This window comes from Leptonychotes weddellii, chromosome 1, assembly GCF_054177405.1.
Source record: "Leptonychotes weddellii isolate Sample4059 chromosome 1, ASM5417740v2, whole genome shotgun sequence".
Classification (NCBI taxonomy): domain Eukaryota; kingdom Metazoa; phylum Chordata; class Mammalia; order Carnivora; family Phocidae; genus Leptonychotes; species Leptonychotes weddellii.
The window spans coordinates 128,987,494-129,009,903 of NC_138369.1; the positions used below are offsets into that span (position 1 = coordinate 128,987,494).

The window sequence follows — 22,410 nt, forward strand, 5'->3', positions numbered from 1 at the left end:
AAGTGGGGCTTGATGTGGGGCCCAATCTCACCACACTGAGATCATGACCCTGAAATCATGACCTGAGCTGAAACCAAGAGTTGGAGGCTTAACGACTGAGCCCCCCAGGACCGCTACATACAGGGTATTTCTGATTCCTACCTCTCACCCCATTGTTCCCCCCACTCTCTGTGTTTCTTAGGGTCTTCTCAAATCTCACTCTTCTCCAATTCATACAGCCCCAAACTCACTCCCTCTTGGCCCCTTTGTTTTCCATTCTCCCCTCCTCTTTCTTCTGAAACCACCCAGCTGCCTCCCACTGTAGCAGTCCAAAGCTCTGGCAGGACAGGGCAGCCCTTGCGGGAGGGAGGAGAGGGCCCAGGATTCCAGGCAGAAGGGTGGCCCACTCATTCCCAGTGTGCCCTGGTTTCTATCCCCCCACGCCCCCCTTCCATCCCTCCCCCTAACTGGCTCAGGCTGACCAGGGCAGAGCAATAGGTGTATCAGTGTTTTCTTTTTTTTTCCTGGTGGGGGCAAGGTGGAGATTGAAGAAAGAAAAGACATGGCAAGGATGATTGGCATGGGGCCCCACCTTCTTTTGTCCTACTCCTTCCGTACTCTGGCCCCTCAGGGAAATACACCTGTTTCAGGCCAGCAGCCGGTTAGGACAAGTTCACCTCTATCCCTCACACTGCTGCTTCTGTCCTGAGGAGCTTCCCTGGGGGAGCCTGAGGGACTCTTTCTGGAGCCATGAGGGGGGCCCAGTGGAAAAGGGTCCCCTGGGTGTTCCTGAGCTGCTTATGTTCCTGCCTCCTTTGGCCGACGGTCCTGGGTAAGTGATGCAGCATTCTGGGGCAGGGAAAAGCTGACTTCAGGGAGCTGGGGCTGTCATGGAGAGAGGGAGGGAGAGAATGAGGAGGAGAATGAGAGAGGGAGAGGGAGGGAGGGAGAGGGAAGAGAGAGAAGTGATGGGACAAGATGGGAGAGAGGTGGGAGAACAAGAGAGAGAAAAGAGGAGATAGAGACAGTGCGAAGCAGAGAGGTGCTTAGGGGGCATGAGTGGCCTGGTTTGGGGAAACCCATGGGGGTGAAAACAGGGCTTTATTTTGTGGGGAGAAAGAGACAGATAGGTGGAACTGTAGAAAGAGGGAAAGAGAGTTGAGGAGAGAGGCTGATGAAGAAATCAGAAAAGCTGGGTGACAGGACCTGAAGGAGAACTGACATAAAGATGCAGAGTCAGAAGAAAAAACAGGTGAGAAACAGATGAATCAAAGTGAGCACATGCAAGAGAGAACGAGAAAGAGAGAGAGAGAGAGAAAGAATGGGGGAAAGGGGAAAAGCGGAGGAGACACGCAGACCTGAAAGAAAGGGACCCAGGAAGAGGAGAACGCAGACTGGCTTAGAAACAGGTGGGGACCAGAGGGTAGCTGAGGTGTCAGGCTGTTGGCTTCTTGCCTCTGACCTGGGGTTGAAAAGCCTCCTCTTGGGCTAATGCCCTCAGGGCAGGGCTCATAGACCTGGTGTTGGCCTTGGCCTCCTCCACACCCCCCCACTTCCCTTCTATGAATGGAGCTGGTGTGGGGATGGAAGCAAGGCCTGTTGGAGAAGTCTGCCCTGCATCCTGCAGTCCTCTACCTTCCAAGCTGCCCCTCTCTGGCTCTAGGATGGGGTTGCATTCTGTATTTCTGGGTGTCTGTGTCTTCTGAGAGGCTCTGGGGGCCAGGAGAGGATGAGGGGTCCGAAGCCCAAACCAAAGAAATAATCATATCTCTTTCCCCTCCTCGACAGGCCTAGGGAAGCTTTCAGCCAAGGGATCACTTCTTGGGAGTGGGTCAGAAGGAATATACTCTCTTAAAGATAGTAAGAGACCCAGTACTGGTGAAGTGGAATGTTCTGCCTTCCTTGAAATGTGTAAGGGCTTGGCTAAGAGCAAATGAAACAACTATCTCCCCAAATCTCCAGCCCCCCCAGCCCCCCACCCCCACCCCCACCCAACCTACTCATCACATAGTAAGGAAATGGAGGCCAGAAGGAGCATCTAGAGCCTGCAGTGGCCAGCCACTTAGGAGTCAAAGAGAGGGATGCAGAAGAAGGAGTGTCCATGGGAGTCATGACCATAGGCAATGGGGACAAGGTGGCTTGGATTTAGGGGCCCTGGGGCCCAGACTTGGCTTTAGCACTAACTGATCTGGTCACCATGTCCAGGTCCTCTTGTCCTTTCTCTCTCCACGCCATGGTTCCCCTATATAAAAAGTGGGGTGGTGAATGGATTCCCAAGTTCTTAAGTTTTGATATTCTGTGGTATAAAGTCAACAGAAAAAGTGTTCAGTACTAACTCTGCACTTAGCCCTGTCTTAGGATCCTCTTGCTTGGGAGGAGGCAGAGAGTTTGTGGAGAAGAGCATAGAGGGCAAGAACTGGGGTGGGGGTGGGCAGGAAAAGCCATGGGGAGCCACAGGGTATGAGCAAGAGAAGGAGGCAAGGACCATGAAAGTGAGGGCCTGGAAGAAGTACAGAGCTGTCCTGGAGTGCTGGGGCCCGTGCATTGTTGAGGGAACAAGATGGAGCTGGGCTTGGAAAGGAGGTGGGTGTGGGGTGGAAAGTGGTGCCCCAAGCATCAGACTGAGCGTTCAGAGGACATGGCGGGAAAGACAGTCTCCACAGGACAGGTAGTTAGCCCCCCAGATGTGCCCCAGGGAGCTACTGGGCAAGCAGAAACTGGTCAGTCCCATTCCCTTGGATTGCTGAGGGTGACTGATGGGTGACCTGCCCGACAGAAGCTAGAGCCCATTTCCACACTTGCTGCCAGCATCCTCACCCAGGCGGAGCCCCTGTGCCCAGCTGGAGGGACAGCCCTGGGGTTTCCATGAAGGGATGTTGCAGTGGTAAGGACTTCCTTAAGGAAAAGCCCTGGCTATCAAAAGTCAAAGGGCAAAAGGAAGGTGGACAGAGGTGGGCTGGACAGGGAGCCAATGGAGTCAGAGGTGACTAGTGGTTCCCGGTGAGAATGACTCGGAAAGAAGCCTGGCGCCCCTGATTCCATGCCCCACGACAAGGAAACTGGGTCAGAATCAAACCCAGTCTCCAATCCTATGTGTCCCAGTAATTAAGGGGCCGCCGCCCTGCCAGGGGCCACCACTGGGAGGTTACAGGTTGCCGCCAGCGCAGGCCAGAGGGGGCCGCATCACAGAGGACCCCTCTCAGAGAACCTCCAGTCTGTCTGGGAAAGGCCTACCCAACTCACCCCCAAGGCCACAGGCCATCAGCCCCCACCCCCACCCCCCACCCCAGGAAACTCTCGCTGTGCCTGGGGACACCCAAAAGGAGAGAATCCCTGAACAAGAGGTCCTAATAAGAAAATAGATCAAATTTAGGCCGGTGGCTCAGCAAAATGTACAGCAAAGAGCAGGAACTTCAAGTCAGAAAACTTTGAGAGAATGCTGCCTCTTAGCTAGCCCAGGGGACATGAGAAGAGCCTCTTTAGCTTGGTGGCTTTATTGGCAGAATGAGTTACATGCAAAGGGACTAGTTCATAGGGTTGTGGTGAGGATAAAATGAGGTCGTCTCTGATATAAAGTAGAAGAGCCACAAAATTTCATTTGAGAGAAGGGACTGCTCCCTTTTAGAGCTGGGGAGATTGGGGGCAAAGAGGGTGAAGCTGGGAATAGAATGGCCATCTCTGTCGGCACAGGCATTTTCATTCATCCAGGCATTCTCGAGCCTCGGCAAGGCCACCCCTGTCCTTCCTGTAGGTTTGCAAGGGCTGGCTTGGCTCATTTAGAATGTGGCTTATGGCATGAGCTGCCCCTGAAGGCCAGTTCTGCCATGGGGCAGAGCCCCCGCTAGAGCTGAGCCCACGGCTTCTTGAGGCCTTGCCCAGGGATCTCCTTCCCACCCTTGATTTCTGGGGCTCGGCTCTGGAGGCTGAGGCTGTCCTGGCCGTGTCTGACAGGCGAGTGATTTATGCCTTCATGACCAGGAGAGGCCAAGAAGTAGTTGGCTTTCTATGTGCTCCAGCAAGTGGTTTTGCTGTCTATCCCCTGGTTTCGTGGCACCCCTAAATGCTTCAGATGGGCCCCTACTGTGGCTCTCGGCGCCACTTCTTCGAAGGCCAAGACTGAAGACTTTATAGGCATCTCTCCTCCTACTTCCAAACGTTCTCCTAGAATGCTTGTCTTTCCTTCTACTGCGCTGAATTCATGGCAAGCAGACGCTTAGTCATCATTGCATGCCTACCCCCCAGCACAGCACTGAGGAGTGGAGTTGAAATGAACTCAACTTGTTGGCACTTTGTACAGGTCCAAATACTCAGCATCTTCCTTGAGACCCTGAAGAGGCCCCAGGAACTGGGTGTCTGTGCTTGCACACGAGGCCTCTATAGTCATGGCCCTGCTCAAACAGAGGGCACTGGCTTACGCTGCAGGCAGCTCGGTGAGCGTTTTTAAGGTTGCATAGAAATCTACTCTCCCAGCTAAAATAGAAACTTGAATCCCAAAAGGCCTGTTGCCAATGGGCTTTGGGGACGTCAGGGTAGGAAAGAGCTTGGAGTTATTCATTCACTTGTTGAACTTCTACTCATTCCAAGTACTCTAGACACAAAGATGAATAAGTCATGCATGGTTCCTGCCTCCAAAACTTTTTAAATGTCACACAGCCACTAAGTAGGGCAGCTGGGACTAGAATCCAAATTTCCTGACTCCTCATTTACTGGGTTTGCACTGCATAACAAAACCTTTTACAAATGAATCTCCAAACCAGCCAAGCCCATCAATGAGGATGGACTGAAGCACTCACAACCCCTGTTGAGATATTCATTCATTTGTTCATTCATTCATCTGTTCATACATGTGTTAATTAAACAACTATTTAAGGAGTGCCCGACATTGTTCTAGGGCAGAACTGTGTGTACACAGTGAGAGATGGAACAGACAGGGCCCAGCCTCCTGGAGCAAAGATCTAGTATGCAGAAAGAAAGAAAATAATTACAGAAAAATTCCCAACTACAAATGTGGTTCTATGTTAAACAAGTATTCTGATGAGAGCAAAAGAGGGAGACTTCATTTAGATTAGTAAGTCCAGGAAGGCCTCTCTGACCAAGTGCTGCGCTCTGAGCTGAGACAAGAAGGAGGAGTAGTGAGCCAGGTGGAGGCAGGGGAGGGAAGGAGCACCAGTCAGGTGGGGGAAGACATGCAGAGGCAGGAGAGAGCTTGACCGGGAAGGACTTGAAAGAGGTAGGCCTGGTCTAGATCACGCAGGGCCTTATAAACCGTGGAAGGGATTACAGGTTTTAAGGAACTAGAACGGGCAGACAGTGAGGGGTTTCAGGTAGAGGAGTGACATAGTCATATTTGAAATTTGGCATGATTACTCTGGATACAGTAGAGGAAAATGGATTGGAAGTAGACAAGGGTGAAATGGGAGACCGGTTAGTTGTTGGCGGCAGGAGTCCAGGCAGAAGGTCCTATGGCTTGCCCGATGGTGGCCGTGGAGATCTGGGAAGGGAACGGACAAGTGAAAACAGCAGCCGGTCACAAGGACTGCTGCCTTCACCAGGATCTCAGACCTTTGTAATGGCCAAGATAACAGGCAGCACAAAGTGCCATTTATTGAGCTTAGGTACTGAGCTAAGCATTTCGCACGCAGCACACACATTGTTATTACTGTTATCTACCATCATCCCACTTTTACAGATAAGGACCTCAAGCCTCAGAGAGGTCAAGTAACTTGTCCAAGTCACACAGTGAATGTTGGTCAGTTTGACTCTAGAACCCACACTTTTAGCCACTCCGTGGCCTTGTCAGATTCTGCTGTTCATTGTCCATGTCGGACTCAGAAAGGACCTAGTTAGGGGGTTCAGAAACACTGTGTCTGTGAGGAATCATGGCTAAAACAACCAAGCAACCACTAAATCACAGTAGTTACTACAATCTTGCTTTCTTGCTTCAGTTCCTTCTTCCCTGAGTCAAAGACTGGCCAACCTGTGTTTTGAGGGAACTGAGGTATCGAAAAAGCCACTGGCATCATTATAGCTTCCTCAAGTACCTCCTTCCTTTTCCTCATTAGTAAATGGAGCCACCTCCTTTGAGCTGATCACAAACATTTAGGTCAATCACACTGTGGAAAGAAAATTAAGAATCTGCCCTTCACAGTTGGCTCCTAGGCAAGAACTTTATCTTTCCTTTCCAACTATACCCACTGAAGTCACACCACAAACAACGCCTATCAACTAGGCATTCTTCACTTTGGATACCATCACAGGTCACAGTCACAGACTGAACTTCTGCCAGCGTCTATGTAGCAGCAGCAAGGTTACCCTGGTGAAAACCCCAGGAGCTCCAGAACCTAGCCAAGAAGTGTCAAGATCCAGCTTCCGCCAGATGCTCACAAGCACAGCTCCAACTTTCTTTTCCCCACCCCTCCTCTCCTCAGAAGTTCGATCTCCAGCCTCTGCCATTTGGTTTTGGAGCTCATCTCTCCCTGGCTCCCATCTGAGGCAGACACACCCTCCTAGCCTAGGGTTGCCCTCGGGAGTTTGACTACCTTCTGCTGCGGTGGTGGTCATACCTCCCAGGCTGTAGCTGTCGTGTTGGCCTCCTCCTGGCCCTGGGACCACTGTGACAGTGACAGGAGAAACAGGTGCAACCTCACACCCTCTCCAAACCTCAGCTGAAGGAACCAAAGACCAGGGGAGGGGGACACATGAATTTATTTATTCAACAGATATCTATGAAGTGATCCCTGTATGCCAGCCACCATTCTAGGTGCTGAAAATATCACAAGATCAGTAATCCTAAGGACATTCTGAGTTTGTGACTTTCCTCATCTTGAATTCTAGCAACAATGGAGGAAAAATACCCAACAGACACAATACTGGTCACAGTTCTTGTTTCCTCTAAGATGAAAGTAGAAACGCAAACCATAGCTACCACCTCCATTGTTACCTGTCATAGTCCCTACAGCCATAGCTCCAACAGCCATTGTATTTATCATCTCGCACCAACATGAGGTCCCTAAGGGGCAGCTCTGGGAACTTGCCAGCTCCCAAACCCTGACCACAGAGGGGCAGAAGCCTGAAATCACCCACAGCCCAGGAACTGCTCAGAAATCTCATTCTTTGGTCACCAAGAATTTCTGAGGGAATGGCAGTCTTCAATCCTGAGAAGCACAGACCCAGCTGTGTGTGAACAACAGTTTCCATGACCTAGTTCTTCTTCTGTGAGCGGGGCTGAGGCAGCACCCAAAACCTAGTTACTACCATGAGGATGAGAGCTGTGGCAATTCTGAGGCTGATACACACCCAGATGGCCCCTGGGGCTCCCAAATAGGGAGGCAAGACAGGTAGTCCTGCCTCCCTCTGCCAAACTCTTTATACCTTTCAGGGCACCTGCTGCCCATCAATGAGTCCATTTCCTCACAGTTGGGTGCTTCCTTAGCTCTCTACTGCCCCAGGCACAGCCTGGCAAAGGGCCCCACCAATCAGGAAACAGCAGCAGAAAAGTGAAACTTTGTGGATGATATGGCTCATGGCTTCCTCACCTCCAATTCCAGGAATAACTCAAGACAAACAGACCAGGCACTAAGAATAAACCTCTGTCTACAATGCACACACGTAAGACATAGGCTCTGTTTCTCTTCAAGGAGTGATTCACCACGCTGTGGGAATGTTATCTCCCACCAGCATCACCACTGCGGCCACCACTCCTTCAGCTGAGTCAACAACACACCCATCACCTCCTCATACCTGTGGAGTCACCAGAGGGCCACAAAAGAGAAACGATGCCTGTCAACATCATCAACCTCTGCCATCCCTGTAGCCCCCAGAGGACTCAGACTAGTGTTAGATACCTCCTACCAGATCTAGCTTAATAACTGCCTTGCTGAGAGCTCTCTCACTGCAGGGGTAGCCAAGAAACCCATGGAAGGTTCCAGGTCTCTGAAGGTGGAATGCCCTTGGTGCCCTCACTGGCCCTTGATGCAGCCTCCTCTCCTGAGAGAACTTCTTTTAAACTATCCGTTTTAGACAATATCATACTTGTGTCTTTGGACAGTCTTGTCACCCCAAGGGGTCAACAACCATTGTAACTCACTGACATCATCACAGAAAAGGAGACACCAGGAAAATTGGCAGAAATAGCCTGGTGTCACATCATTTGCCCCTGAAAATGTGCTGAACTGCCCCCAGGGCTCAGAACACTCAGCTTGTGGCAGACTAAGAACTCAGGGAAAGTCAATCACCTTCTCTCCATCCCTTACTTCAGCTCTCCAGAGCCCAAACTGTGAGAGGCTGTGCCCTCAGTGACAGTCCCACAGCTGAACAACACTCACAATTTCCAAGCCTTGACTCTTACCTGTGAGCCCCCACCTTGTCACTTACAAGGCATGCCGTGTTGGGCAAGTCACTCAGCTTCTCCAAATCTCAGTTTCCTCATCTGTGAAATGCAGGTACTATTAACTAAAAGAAGCTATAAAGCCATATACAAATATGCAGTATCAACATTTTTATTATTTATAGTCAAAACGTACCTAGTGAGAGAAGTACAAAAGAAATCCCTATTCCCAACTATATGGACCAATTAACCACAGGTCAGTTGACATTCAAGAACTCAAAGAGGAGAAAATGTCTCTGACAGAAACATCTTGGTAATGGGCATTCCTTACAGAAACCACTCTGCAGTATAGACAGACCTACTGACAAGACTACTGAACACTCTTCTCAACTGCAGGATCATCCAGAACCAAATGGCCTCCCTCTAAGGACACATGCTTCAGGACCCTGATTTCCTTACCACAGTTGTGAGAGGATGAAAGGAATAATTCCAGTCACCAGTCTCCATGACCCTGATAAGACAACTAGACCCATGCCCTCAGGATCCAAGCAGCTGCCTTCGAGGGAGGGCAATACAGGCATTCTCTCAAAGATCCCTGCTAAGGGGGTGATGAGAGACTCTTCTTCGCGGTTCCCATAGCTGAAGATCAAGTCAGCAGTGGGGCAAGTTGGGGAGTAGAGCAATCAGGAGGAGCAGTTAGAGGCTGCTGCATTGGTCAGAGTAATGAGGTTAACACAGCAGAGTGAACTTAGAGACCATGATGGGAGCGATAATTTGGAGGAATAATAGTTGGTGCCAAATTGTGATGTTGGGGACAAGGAAGAAAAAAGAATCAAAGATGACTCAGGGGGTTTCTGTCCTGAGTACCTGGGGGACTGATGTTACCATTAACATAGGAAGATAGAAAAACAGTCTGAGGAAAAGTTTAGCTTGGACATGTTGCATTTGACAGGACAGCCAGGGAATCACTGAAAGGTGAGTCTGGAAAAATGGGTGCGAAGCCAGGGTAGAGTTATAGATTTGTAAGGTATCAAAGTAGATGTAGTCTAGCCAGAAAGAAAGTGTAGAAAGAAAGGGAAATGTTGGAGATGACATCCAGAAGACTGACTTCATCTGAAAGCTGAGAAGAGAAGAGAAAGGGCCCAGGGAGCAGAAGGAATGGGGAGCATATTGGATGAGCAGAATCATTCAGTTTAAGGAGGGCAATGCTGTGCAGATACTAAGGGGCACTGGCTGAGGAGAATCTTGATGTGGATGCCCAATAAATACTTGTTGACCAGATGCATGGATGGCACCAGATTTCACAGAGACTAACGGGGACTGAAGAAAATTGGTTTTGGTGATTAGGAAGGAGGGATTTTTTGGTAACTTTTCAGGAAAGTGTTTTTGTTGAGGTGACTGGGGTCCTGACTTTTCTTGTGGGTGAAACAAAAGATAGGGGATAAGAAAGACACAAGATGGATGAAAGACTTATTTTAGGTCAAGAAAGACTTAAACACATTTGTTAGCAGAAGGGAAGGAGACTCTCAGACAGAGAGAGGTGATGGGCTAAGTCACCTGAGGAGGGAGGAGGGGAGCAGACAGGGCACCGGGTGTCTCTGTGTGTGTAGGCTTTGGTAGAGATTCAGCCCGTCTTCTGGGGGCAGGATGAGGGACCTGGAGAAGGCAGAGACATTTCCTGGTGGAGAGGGTTCTGGGACATAGGAGATCAAGTTAGATGGTCTTTTCAGTGAAGTAGAAGATGGATTGTCATAGAGAAAGGAGGGAGAGGAGAGGAGAGGAAAAACCTGTTTCTCTCAAATATCAACTCTTCACACTCAAATCCCTAGCTCTCAGCTCTGCAAATACGTTATGTATTTGGCCAGGTCAAGAACGACAGGCTTCAGTTGTCTAACAATCTGATAGCAGCTGAAGAGCTGGGCTTGCATGCTGGTAAAAGACAAGGTCTGTTCATGCCAGCAAAATTTGAGCACCAAGAATAAGGCTGGGAATATTCTTGAGAATCAAGCTTGATCAAGCCCCGAAATTTTAGTGCCTTACCACTTCAGTAAGGTGGTTTTAGCTTACAAAAAAACCCCTCAAGAGCAGATACTATAATTTTATTTTAAGGATAGTGTTCCTTAAGATGTGGTCCATAGATCACAGGTATCAAAACCACCCTGTGCATGTGTTAAAGGCGGATTCCTGGACCCCACCCCATGTAGGGAATCAGACTCTGGTGGTGGGCCCCAGAATCCACTTCTTCAAGTTCCCCCAGGGATTTGGATGCACCCTATCTTCTGAGAACCACTTTCTACCAAGAAGAACTCCTCTAAGACTCTCCCCGCCTACCAGGATTTCCTCCGGAGGAATAACCCACTGGAGGTTAGCAAACTGTTTTCCTAAATTGCTGACTAATCCATGGAAAGAGTGGCTTAAGATTTATTGCTTAAATGGTGGTGAAAGATATATTGATATAAGTAATGCTAATCTCTTCCTCCTAACGACAAGCCCAACAGATTTAGAGACTTGTTAAGACTGCTCCTACTCCCCTACAGGATAAAACGGAGTTATCAACCTGAAGGGGCTTACTTGCTTTCCTATTCACTGGAGCAGGAGATTCTAGTCAACTCAGTCCAGGACTGGCAAGCCTTTTAAACAAAGATTCAAAAGGAGGACACAGCTCTGTTTGACCAGATTTAAAATTGGTATTACCAAGTACAAATATTTTCCAATGGGAGAGAGTAGGGGCACCTGGGTGGCTTAGTCAGTTACACGGCTCTCTAGGGCTCAGGTCATGATCTCCGGGTCCTCAGCAGGGAGTCTCCTCGCGCCTCCCCTTTCCCTCCCCATGCTCACGCTCTCTCTCTCAAATAAATAAATAAATAAAAATCTTTAAAAAAACACCACATAGGGAGAGAGTATTGGGAAACAGGTATTCTCTCATATACTGCTAATGGGGCTGTAAATTAGCATGACTTCTCTGTCAAGAAATTTGGCGGGATGAATTAATGACATGAAAGTTGTTATAACAGCATTAACCAGTATGTCCACTTACAGCAATTTATGTTAAGGAGATGAGCTGAAATAATGAAAACAAAACAAAATATTATACACAAAGATAGTCATCAAAGGCTTTATTTATGATAGCAACACATTGGAAACCGCCTAAGTGCCCACCAGTGAGTAAATTAGGGGCTGTCCCTATGATGGAATATTATTTAATGTATAAAGGCAACATCCAATGTTCCATAGGGGCATGGACACACACACACACACACACTCTATCACACACACAATCACACAGACCTATGAGCAACACATGGAACAAGCATTAAGTGAGGTTTATCAGGGAAAAACTTAACAAACAAAGAGCCAGTAGTGTGTACGTGATCCCTGAGCTCTCATTATCTCCAGAGGGGTGGTTAGAGCTAACTCAGCACACCGAATTAAGGGCTCTAGGAGAGACACCTTGCCCCCATGCTGCACCATTTGCAGGGAAATGGAAATCGGAATGGTGACGATGAAAGTTTTTGTGGAGAGAATGACTTAGTTGGGAAAAGGGGCCTCCAGAGCTCAGCAAGGGAACTTTGCATACAACACCCAAAATCTTGCTATTGGGCTTAGCTGACTCAGTCCCCCCACCCCTCAGCCAGCACTGCCTTGCCTCCAAAAGGGAGTAGAGAAGGAACTACCACCCAAGGCATAAAAGATTTGTCTCCTCAGGCTATGTTTAGAAAGAATAATACACAAAGAGATGCTCATAATATCAGATAAAGTTTTTAAAAATGGATGCAAAGTTATATATGTTGGGTAAGTTAAACTATATATTTATTTAAAACAAAAAGAATGCGGGAAGGACACACAATAATGTGGTTGTCTATTTCTTAAATTCCACATATGAGTGAAATCATGATAATTGTCTTTCTCTGATTGACTTATTTCGCTTAGCATAATACCCTCTAGTTCCATCCACGTAATTGCAGATGGCAAGATTTCATTTTTTTGATGGCTGAGTAATATTCCATTATATAACAGAGGATCATAGGGGAAAGGAGGAAAAAATAAAATAAGATGAAATCAGAGAGGGAGACAAACCATAACAGACTCTTAACTATAGGAAACAGACTGGAGGGGTGGGGGGTGGGGAAATGGGGTAACTGGGTGATGGGCATTAAGGAGGGCACTTGATATAAAGAGCACTGGGTGTTATATGCAACTGATGAATTACTGAACTCTGCCTCTGAAACTAATAATACACTATATGTTAATTAATTGAATTTAAGTAAATAAAAATAAAATAATAAAATAATGTGGTTGTCTGGGTAGTGACACTATGGGGTGTGGTCTTTTAATTATCTCTATTTTGCAATTTTAAAATAATGAGTAGATCTTCTTTAATATATTGCAGTGAAGTGGTATAACTTTGTCCACAAAGATTAAGCACATCTTTTGTTAGATTTAGTCTTGAATATTTTATATTTGTCATTATCATAAACACTATCATTTAAAAATATTTTCTTTTGCTGATGTATGGGAATACAGTTATTTTTATATTTTTGACCATATATGTAGAACTTTGCTAATAATTTGAAATTGGGGGGCTTTATATGTAAACAATTATATCATCTGCAAATGATCACAGGGTGTTTCTTCCTTTCCATACCAAAAAGAACTTCTCTATACTTTCATATCCTTGTTTATTTTTATTTTTTTGTCTTATTACACTGGCTAGACCTCCAGCATAATGTCAAATAGAAGTAGTTGACATGGACTCATTCCAAATTTTAAAGAAAATATTTCCAATATTTTATCTTCAAGTATGACGTTTACTAATGGTTTTTTTATTGACATCATTTGTCAGATTAAGAGTTAACGTTTATTTTTAGTTTGCTAGGAGTTTTAACAGGAATGAGTGTTGAATTTGGTCATATGCTTTTCCGGCAACTGTTGTGATGATTTTGTTTTCCCTTCCATTCTGTTTATACGGTGACTTACATTAATTTCATATTTTTGTACTTCTGGCTTAAACCCAGCTTGATCATGATGAATTTTTTTTTATAAATCCAATATTGAACTTGGCTTGCTAATATTTTGTTTTGGACATTTCCGTCTATATTATTGCTGAGATTTATTGATCTATACTTTTCCATTCTTACACTGTCTTTGTTTGGTTTTGGTATTAAAGTTATAACAACCTTGCAAAACTAGTTGTAGGGCATTCCCTCTTCTACTAAGCTCTGGAAGAGTTTGTATAAAATTGGAATTACCTAATTGCCTATAATATCATCTTGACCTACATTTTGTGAGAGGTGGGTTTATTTTTTAACTGTTAATTCAATTTAAAATAGTTTATATCAGGCTTCTATTTTTTCTCAATTCATCTTATTTTTTAATTATGGCAAAATACACATTTTAAGTATACAACCCTATGATGTTAAATATACTCATAATGTTTTGCTATTGTCACCACCACACATCTCCAGAACACTTTTTCTTTTTTTTTTTTAGATTTTATTTATTTATTTGAGAGAGAGAGAATGAGAGAGAGAGAGCACACGAGAGGGGGGAGGGTCAGAGGGAGAAGCAGACTCCCTGCCGAGCAGGGAGCCCGATGCGGGACTCGATTCCGGGACTCCAGGATCATGACCCGAGCCGAAGGCAGTCGGTTAACCAACTGAGCCACCCAGGCGCCGTGATAGATTCTTTTAAAAAGTAATAAAAAGAACCACAAAGGAAATAACAGGTGGCTTTCTCCCCTCAACTAGGATATTTTATAGGATATTTTGCTCACAGATCAGCCTTTCCCTATTTGTTTGTCTAGAGAATCTATTCCTTTTTTTAAAGATCTTATTATTTTTATTATTTTTTTAAGATTTTATTTATTTATTTGAGAGAGAGAATGAGACAGAGAGCATGAGAGGGAGGAGGGTCAGAGGGAGAAGCAGACTCCCCGCCGAGCAGGGAGCCCGATGCGGGACTCAATCCAGGGACTCCGGGATCATGACCTGAGCCGAAGGCAGTCACTCAACCGACTGAGCCACCCAGGCACCCTCCAGAACACTTTTTCATCTGTAAAACTGAAACTTTATACTCATTAAACAATAACTCCTTATTTCCTCTTTTTCTCCCAGCCTCTGGCAATCACCATTGTGCTTTCTGTCTCTATGATTTTGACTCTTCTAAGTGATTCATATAAGTGGAGTTTGTACAATATTTGTCTTTTTGTGACCGGCTTATTTCACTGAACATAATGTCCTCAATATTCATTCATGCTGTAGCATACGTCGGAATTGTGTTCCTTCTTTGAGGCTAAATCTCATTCCATTGTATGTATTTTCCACATTTTGCTTGTCCATTCAATGGACACTTAGCAATGAACACTTGGGTTTCTTTCATGTTTTAGCTATTATAAATAATGCTACTATGAACACAGGTATACAAATACCTCTTCAAGGGCCTGACTTCATTCTTTTGCAAGTGGATATCCAGTTTTCCCAGCACTGTTTGTTTGAAAACAAACTGTCCTTTTTTCATTGACTAGTCTGGTTTCCTTGTAAAAAACCATTTGACAATATATGCAAGGGTTTATTTCTGGGTCTCTATTCTATTTCACTGGTCTGTAAGGCTGTCCTCATGCCAGTACCACAGTGTTTTGATTACTGTAGATTTGTAGTTGGGCGCCTGGGTGGCTCAGTTGGTTAAGCGACTGCCTTCAGCTCAGGTCATGATCCTGGAGTCCTGGGATCGAGTCCCACATCGGGCTCCCTGCTCGGCGGGGAGTCTGCTTCTCCCTCTGACCCTCCCCCCTCTCATGTGCTCTCTCTCATTCTCTCTCATGCAAATAAATAAATAAAATATTTAAAATAAATAAATAAATAAAAATTTAAAAAAAAACTGTAGATTTGTAGTAAGTTTTGAAATCAGAAGTGTGAGCCCTCCAGCTTTGTTCTTCTTTTTCATGATTGCTTTGGCTGTTCGGGGTCCTTTGAGATTCCACATGAATTTTAGGATGAGTTTTTCTATTTCTGCAAAAAATATCATTGGGATTTTGACAGGGATTGCTGCATTGAATCTGTAGGTCACATTGGATAGTACTGACATCTTAACAATATTAAGTCTATTAAACTTGGGATCTGTTTTTATTTATTTATGCCTTCTTTAATGTCTTTCAGCAATCTTTTGTCATTTTTATTGTACAAAGCTTTCACCTCCTTTGTTAATTCCTAAGTATTTTTTTTCTTTTTGATGCTATTATAAACAAAATTGTTTTCTTAATTTCCTTTTTGGATTGTTCATTATTAGCATATAGAAATACAACTGATTTTTGTGTGTTGACCTTGTATCCTACTACTTCACTGAATTCATTTATTAGTTTTACAAGTTTTTTGTGTGGAACCTTTAGAGTTTTGTACATATAAGATCATATCATCTGTAAATAGATAATTATGCTTCCTCCTTTCTAATTTGGATGTCTTTTATTTATTTATTTTCTTTTCCTTTTTCTTCTTCTTCTTCTTCTTTTTTTTTTTTTTTTTCATAATTGATCTGGCTAGAACTTCCAGTACTATGTTGAATACAAGTGGTGAAAGCAAGCATCCTTGCTTTGTTCCTGATGTTAGAGAAACAGCTTTTGGTCTTTCACCATTGAGTATGATGTTCATTGTGGGATTTTAATATATGATTTGCATTATATTGAGGTAGTTTCCTTCTGCTCCTACTTTGAAGAGCATTTTTACCATGAAAGAGTGTTGAGTTTTGTCAAATGCTTTTTTTACATCAATTGAGATGATCATGTTGTTTCCCACCTTCATTCTATTAATGTGATGTATTGCATTGATTAAGTTTTTTATGTTGAATCATCCTTGCATTCGAGGAATAAATCTCATTTAGTCATGGTGTATAATCCCTTTAATATGCTGCTGAATGCAGTTAGCTTCTATTTTGTTGAAGACTTTTTCATCAATGCTCGTAAGAAATATTGGTCCTAAGGCATATACATATTTTTTCCTTGTAGTGTATTTGTCTGGGTTTGGTATCAGGGTAATGCTGGCCTAAAAGAATGAGTTAGGGCATGTTCCTTCCTCTTCAATTTATTGGAAAAGTTTGAAAAGCATGGTGTTAGTTCTTCTTTGAGTGTTTGGTAGAATTCCCCAGAAGCCGTCAGGCCCAGGGCTTTTCTTTGTTGGGAGAATTTTGATTGCCGATTCAATCTCCTTACAAATTATAGGTCTATTCAGATTTTCTATTTCTTTATGATTTAGTCTTGACAGGCTTTGTGTTTCTAGGAAACACATTGACCATTTCGTGGAGGTTATCCAGTTTGTTGGTGTATAACTTCTCACAGTCCTCGCTTACAATCCTTTTATTTTTGTAGAATGGCTGGTAATGTCCCCACTTTCATTTCTCATGTTAGTAACTTGAGTCTTCTCTCTTTTTTTCTTAGTCCACCTAGTGACAGTTTTATCAATTTTGCTGGTCTCAAAGAAGCAACTTTTGGTTTTATCGATTTTCTCTATTGTTTTTCTATTCTCTATTTCATGTATCTCTGCTCTAATCTTTGTTATTTTCTTCCTTCTGCTGGCTTTGACTTTAGTTTGTTCTTCTTTTTCTAGGTCTTTAAGATGCAAAGTTAAGTTAATTCCTAATATTCTTCCTTTCTGTTATCTTCTTTTCTTACTTTCTTTTAAAATTTTTTTTTTTTTTTAAGATTTTATTTATTTGCAAGACAGAGAATGAGAGACAGAGAGCATGAGAGGGAGGAGGGTCAGAGGGAGAAGCAGACTCCCTGCCGAGCAGGGAGCCCGATGCGGGACTCGATCCCGGGACTCCAGGATCATGACCTGAGCCGAAGGCAGTCGCTTAACCAACTGAGCCACCCAGGCGCCCACTTTTCTTACTTTCTTACTTCGTCTTAATTCACCTTGCCAGAAGTTTGTCTACTGTATCTTCAAAGAACCGACTTTTGGCTTTGTTGATTCTATTTTTATTTGTTTCTGTTTCAGTATGTTCTATTCTTTTCTTAATTATATCCTTCATTCAGCTTTCTTTTCCTTTTTTCTTTCTGATTTTTTTGTTCATCTTTTCTCTGAGGGTTCCAGATTTATGGAGAAAATATTCAATTTACAGTGTCCTGATCTAAGAACGTGTCTCCTTTTCCCGTGGAGCCCTTAAAATTCAACACTCTAGATCTCAGAGATCTGCAGATCCCGCAAGAACACTGACTTACCATTTCAGGTTTCAGTTTCTTCACTCCTGAGTGTTTCCCTTCCTTTCTCCTGATCCCAGTCAGCTCTGCACACATTATCTGGCATTTGCAGGTTTTGTCATTAAAGGCTTATCTCTTCTGCCATATTGTTGGAAACAGAGTTGTACCACTGTTATAAACAAACAAAAATATTTACTTTAAAAAATTGGACTATGCTATCATGAAACTTTTGCTGCTGCTATTGATTGTAACAGAGGTGACGCAGGTTCTGAAAATATATTAATTGCCAAAAATCTGTAGTAAATTTAGTAAGTTTGGCATGTCTATAACTTGTCTGGTGACTCAAAGGCAGATAATAGAGCAATGTTCTTATTTATGTTCTTAGGAAAATGAAATAAGGTTGATAATAATTGTATAGGGAATGTTTTCTAATCTAAACTTTATCTGGACAAACCAAGTTCTGGAACTTTATTGAAGAGAGTTCAGGCATAGAATTTGAAGTTCTATAAGCAAATCTACTCATCATTCTGAATAAAGGAAGTCTCCTTTTAAAGTTGAAGCAGACTCATTTGGGGGTTAAGTAGGGATGCAAAGACCTCCAAGCTCAGCTCTGTAGCTCAATCCATGCATTTGTCCACACCAGCTTAGAAGTGTGTCACCTGTCATTCATTACTATTAACAAAACACAGAAGCTTGCGAGTGAGTTACTTATATTTTAATAAATTAGAGCTGGCTCACAATCATTCTCACTAACCTGAAAATCTAAATTGCTTTCTTAAGAGAAAGTGGTAGAATTATAGTCAACTCCAGGAATTGCTCTCAAACCTTCTTCTTTGGGAGTTCGTCTCTCTGTGAACTTCATCTGTTGGTTTGCAACCCTCCTGTGAGCTTCCCAGGTGTAATCTGAAACTGGCCCCTGTACTCAGAGGGCAGAAAGAGACACAAGAAAGAGGCAGGACACTCAGGTTGGTAGGTGGCAGTTTTAATAATAGCAAAGGGAACTTACATACAGGCCTGTCTTGGGAAGCAGCAAGATGAATAGATCTCTGCACCTGCCTGCCAAATCTCAAAAGTTTATAGAGAAGCCCTAATTGGGCTCAGTCACATATACCCCACAGGTGTTTCCAGGTGAGGAGGCTTCGAGTGTCTGGGATCCAGCTCTTGGGTCAATGTTGGGGAGTGTGTCACATCTTTTTGACGACGTTTACCAACATCATCCCTCCAACTAGTTATGAGCACTGAGGTTAAAAAAAAGTTTGAATACAACTAGGGAGCTAATGAAAACCAAAAAGAGTAAGTTCCTAAAAGAAAAAAAAAACTCAATGTTTCTTGGCTTCTTCTTTGGTTTAAAAGACTCAATGTCCTTAAAGATAAAATTCAGGAGGATGGTCTGCTCTACTGGTTGACTGAGGCTTTGTCTGTGACTAATGTGAGCGCAGTCAAATATTTTAAACCAAACAGGCTGGTATTTAAATATTCTGCCTAGCATGTAAATTGGGAAAAAAAATAGGCATGATCAGTTAAATTAACATCATGTTATGACATGACCAGGGATAGAATATGTACACTCATTCCTTAGGTTTCTGCTAGATTGGAACAAATGTTAAAAATGAGGAGGGGAAGGTAGACATTTAATTTGTTTGTTTGTTTAAAAAAAAACATTATAGTTCAGGTTGCAAAAGCTAACATTTTCTCCCACCGGGAAGTTTAAAACAGTCTGGTAACCATTCTAGTTTTACCTTGCCTTCCTCTTCATAAAGAAGACTGCTGTGAGTTGTTACATTCCCGAGATACTTTATTTTGTAATAATTTGAGGCAGTCCTGATCAGGTGCCTCACTCTATAGGAATCCTGCACCTCTACCCCTAGGTCTTGTTGCAGAATTTTTCCTTTAAGTTTACCTGCAGGCATGTCTAAATCTCCGACCTGAAGCAGGTTTTATTGCCCAGACCCAAACTCGGGCTCATTTAGCCTCAGTGCCGCCTAGCTATTCAGGGATGAGCACCATGCTGTGGGATGGGATGTCTTCCTTCCACATAGACACTATTTATTCTCCATAGGGAAGGAACTTGTCTTCATCTTTTTGGACCTCTCAGGGCTGTCTTAAGGGAAGAAATATTTGGCAACTTTAGCAAGAAAGACTGGCCACTTCAAATCAAACAAAAAATATGAAAACTTAGTTTTAGTCTAAATTTCTTGAAAAAATTGATGATGTCTTTTTCATTTAAAAAGGACATTCACATTATAGGGTTTTTTAAAAATTAGCATATGTAGTTGACAAATTTACTGTTGGGGCCCTGACTATATATGTCAGAGCCCTCAACCATCTAGAGAAGCCCTTTCTTCTAAATATTAAGCTTATCAATGCTTTGACTATTTTTAATTTGGCTAATCAAGAAAAATCTCCTTCTTCCTGGTAAGTATTTTGAAATTGGCTATTGTCACCTTGGAGAAAAGAACTCTCTTCAAGGAAGGAGCAATATCTTGGTCTTGATGTTCATAATACTTAAGAGAACAACATCTCTTGGTAAATGGAAAAGGTTTTTCAGTAAAGAACCAAATACTTCAAATTTGTTAAAACTGGATTTGTTGTTGTATCTCAATAACTGTATGGGGGAAAATGTTTTTTGGGGGAACTAAAGATAGTTTTTGGAGAAAAAAAACAATTCAAGTTACTGAACTAATATAAAATATTAAATGAAATTAGATTGTCATCAATGAACTTCTACTATGATGCCTATCTCTTTACCAATGGGTTCACGCTTTTGTTGAGACAATCTGGATAAAGGGCAACAAAATGATTTTCATGGACCCTAGGCACTGTTGCCTTCCTGGGCTCCTCACTTTGTTAAAAAATTTTAAAACTATTTTACAACTGTGTTGGACTAAAGACAAATGTGGCCAAGGATGGATTAATTACATACTCACTATTATCACATTGATTTCTTCCCTTATGATTGTAAAAATAAAATGAACACTAAAAACAGTTTTGTTGATCTTAAAAATAGTTTGGGCCCGAGGTCATGGCCCAGATGGCAATTGTAAGACGGTGGTGTCTTTAGAAACAGCTTGCTGAGGTTTGTAGAAAGGGGGATGACCTGAGCTCAAGAACCCACATGATTTTGAAAACCAAACAGAATTAATTCAACTCCTAGTTAAAAAGAAAAAGTAAAGTAGGAAGGAAAAGTTCTGGATTGTAGGTAGAGACACCACCCACAAGGAAGGTCCTCAGGGAGAGTGAAATGAAATAAACATAACTACCTGAATAGAAGACAGGCTACCCACCCCCATGACAGAAACCCACACTATTCCAGAGAAGGAGGGGTCACTTCAAACTTGAGTCCTCAAAATCTCTTGTAATCCTGGGTGTACTTCCAAATGCTTAATACTGAATAAACAAGTTGTTTCAGACAGTACAAGTGGTTGACATGTTTGCTGTCAACAGTAAATGTATTTAGGCATGTCCAGGATTCAAACATACAAGCTCACAACTATTTACCCATCCTTGCTCTCCAAAGAATGTTCTGATAGGCCAGTAAATTTCTTGCCTGTTTTAGATAGGGTAATAGAGAGAAATGAAGGAGGAAAAGAAGATCACAAGAATACCAGTAGGGGTGAAAACTGAAAAACTTTTGATGGGATGAGGACACAGATTGAGAAGGAAACCGGAGGGATACACACTGGATTAAGGAGAAGAAAAAGAGGCTGTGAAAAGAAGAGAAGCCTACCCATCTCCTTTGTAGGGCTTGAGAAAAACGTGTATAGGATGTGTGACAATTTGAAATTTATTGAGTACATGAACTATGGGTGTATTTAAAATGAAACATTGATCTGAAACTGAAGCACAAGGATGATGGCTTGTAACCCTTGTATGGGGAAAGTAGGAGGTCAACTCCACCATTTTCCATTTCTATCCTTGCAAACTCATTGCTAATGGAGACAAAATGTTACCGCAAACATTCATTACCATCTTATTTAAGACTGGTTGTCACCTATGTGACTAGAAACATTAGCCACAGTTAAATAATCAAATCCTTAGCCATTTATTCCAGAGCACTATGATACGGAGAGGAATATGTGCAAAACTAGTTATAGACTGCATAGTTTCACAGAAATAGAATTTCATTTCTCATAAGCCCTTCTACTTATATTTAAAGGGCATAATCCTCCAACCCCCACAAATGAACACACTCTGCCAAGTACTATTTCTCAGGGAAAATCCTATTCAACTGCCAGCCACACAAATCTGACAATGTCAGAAAAGTTGATGGCAACAAGCACTAGAGAAGTTTCACTCCAATTATCTCAAAAGTATCAATGAAAAATAGACAGGACAATCAAGAGCGCACTCTTCTTCTTCTATTACAGGGACAAAAACAACTTCTCAAACCGACACGAGTCACACCAGCACTCTCTCGCCAATGACCACCTCAATTCGTTCATCCTCTGTAAGTGGATACACTCCTATGGACAACATTTCCCAGGACACAGCCACCTCTGGGAATGCAAGCACTTCATCACCTTCCAGTGTCAGCCATAAGGCTTCCACAACATCATATATGCCTACATCATCAGCCTCCACGGGTGACATGTCATCCTCTTCTCGTGTAAGCAACACAACTCTCATGACCTCAGAGGTCCCCACAACACCAGTTTCAGCAGACATTACAGGAGGAAACACAAAATACATGCCACAACCTGAAACGGAAACTTTTACTCCAGTCACCTCAACAGTCTCCAGGACAACTGGACAAACGGGATCCTCAGGAGCACACTCTTCCTTCACTCCTGCTCCAGAGACAAATGCATCATATCAGGACCACAAGACTCAGACCATGGAGACCAGCAGAGAATCTCAAACCAGCACTCTCTCACAAGTGACCACCTCAACTCTTTCATCCTCTGTCACTGGATACTCT

At 43.4% G+C, this 22,410-nt stretch overlaps 1 protein-coding gene across 1 annotated transcript in view; it reads left to right on the plus strand.

The window, feature by feature from the left end:
* Nucleotides 1-637: 637 nt before the first annotated feature.
* The window catches only part of MUC4 (mucin 4, cell surface associated), a 46,502-nt gene continuing 24,729 nt past the window's right edge, over nucleotides 638-22,410 (plus strand). The window contains exon 1 of the mRNA XM_081832400.1: nucleotides 638-811. Within this exon, the coding sequence (XP_081688526.1) occupies nucleotides 730-811 (82 nt within the window). The 5' untranslated portion in view covers nucleotides 638-729. The remainder of the gene's footprint in view (nucleotides 812-22,410) is intronic.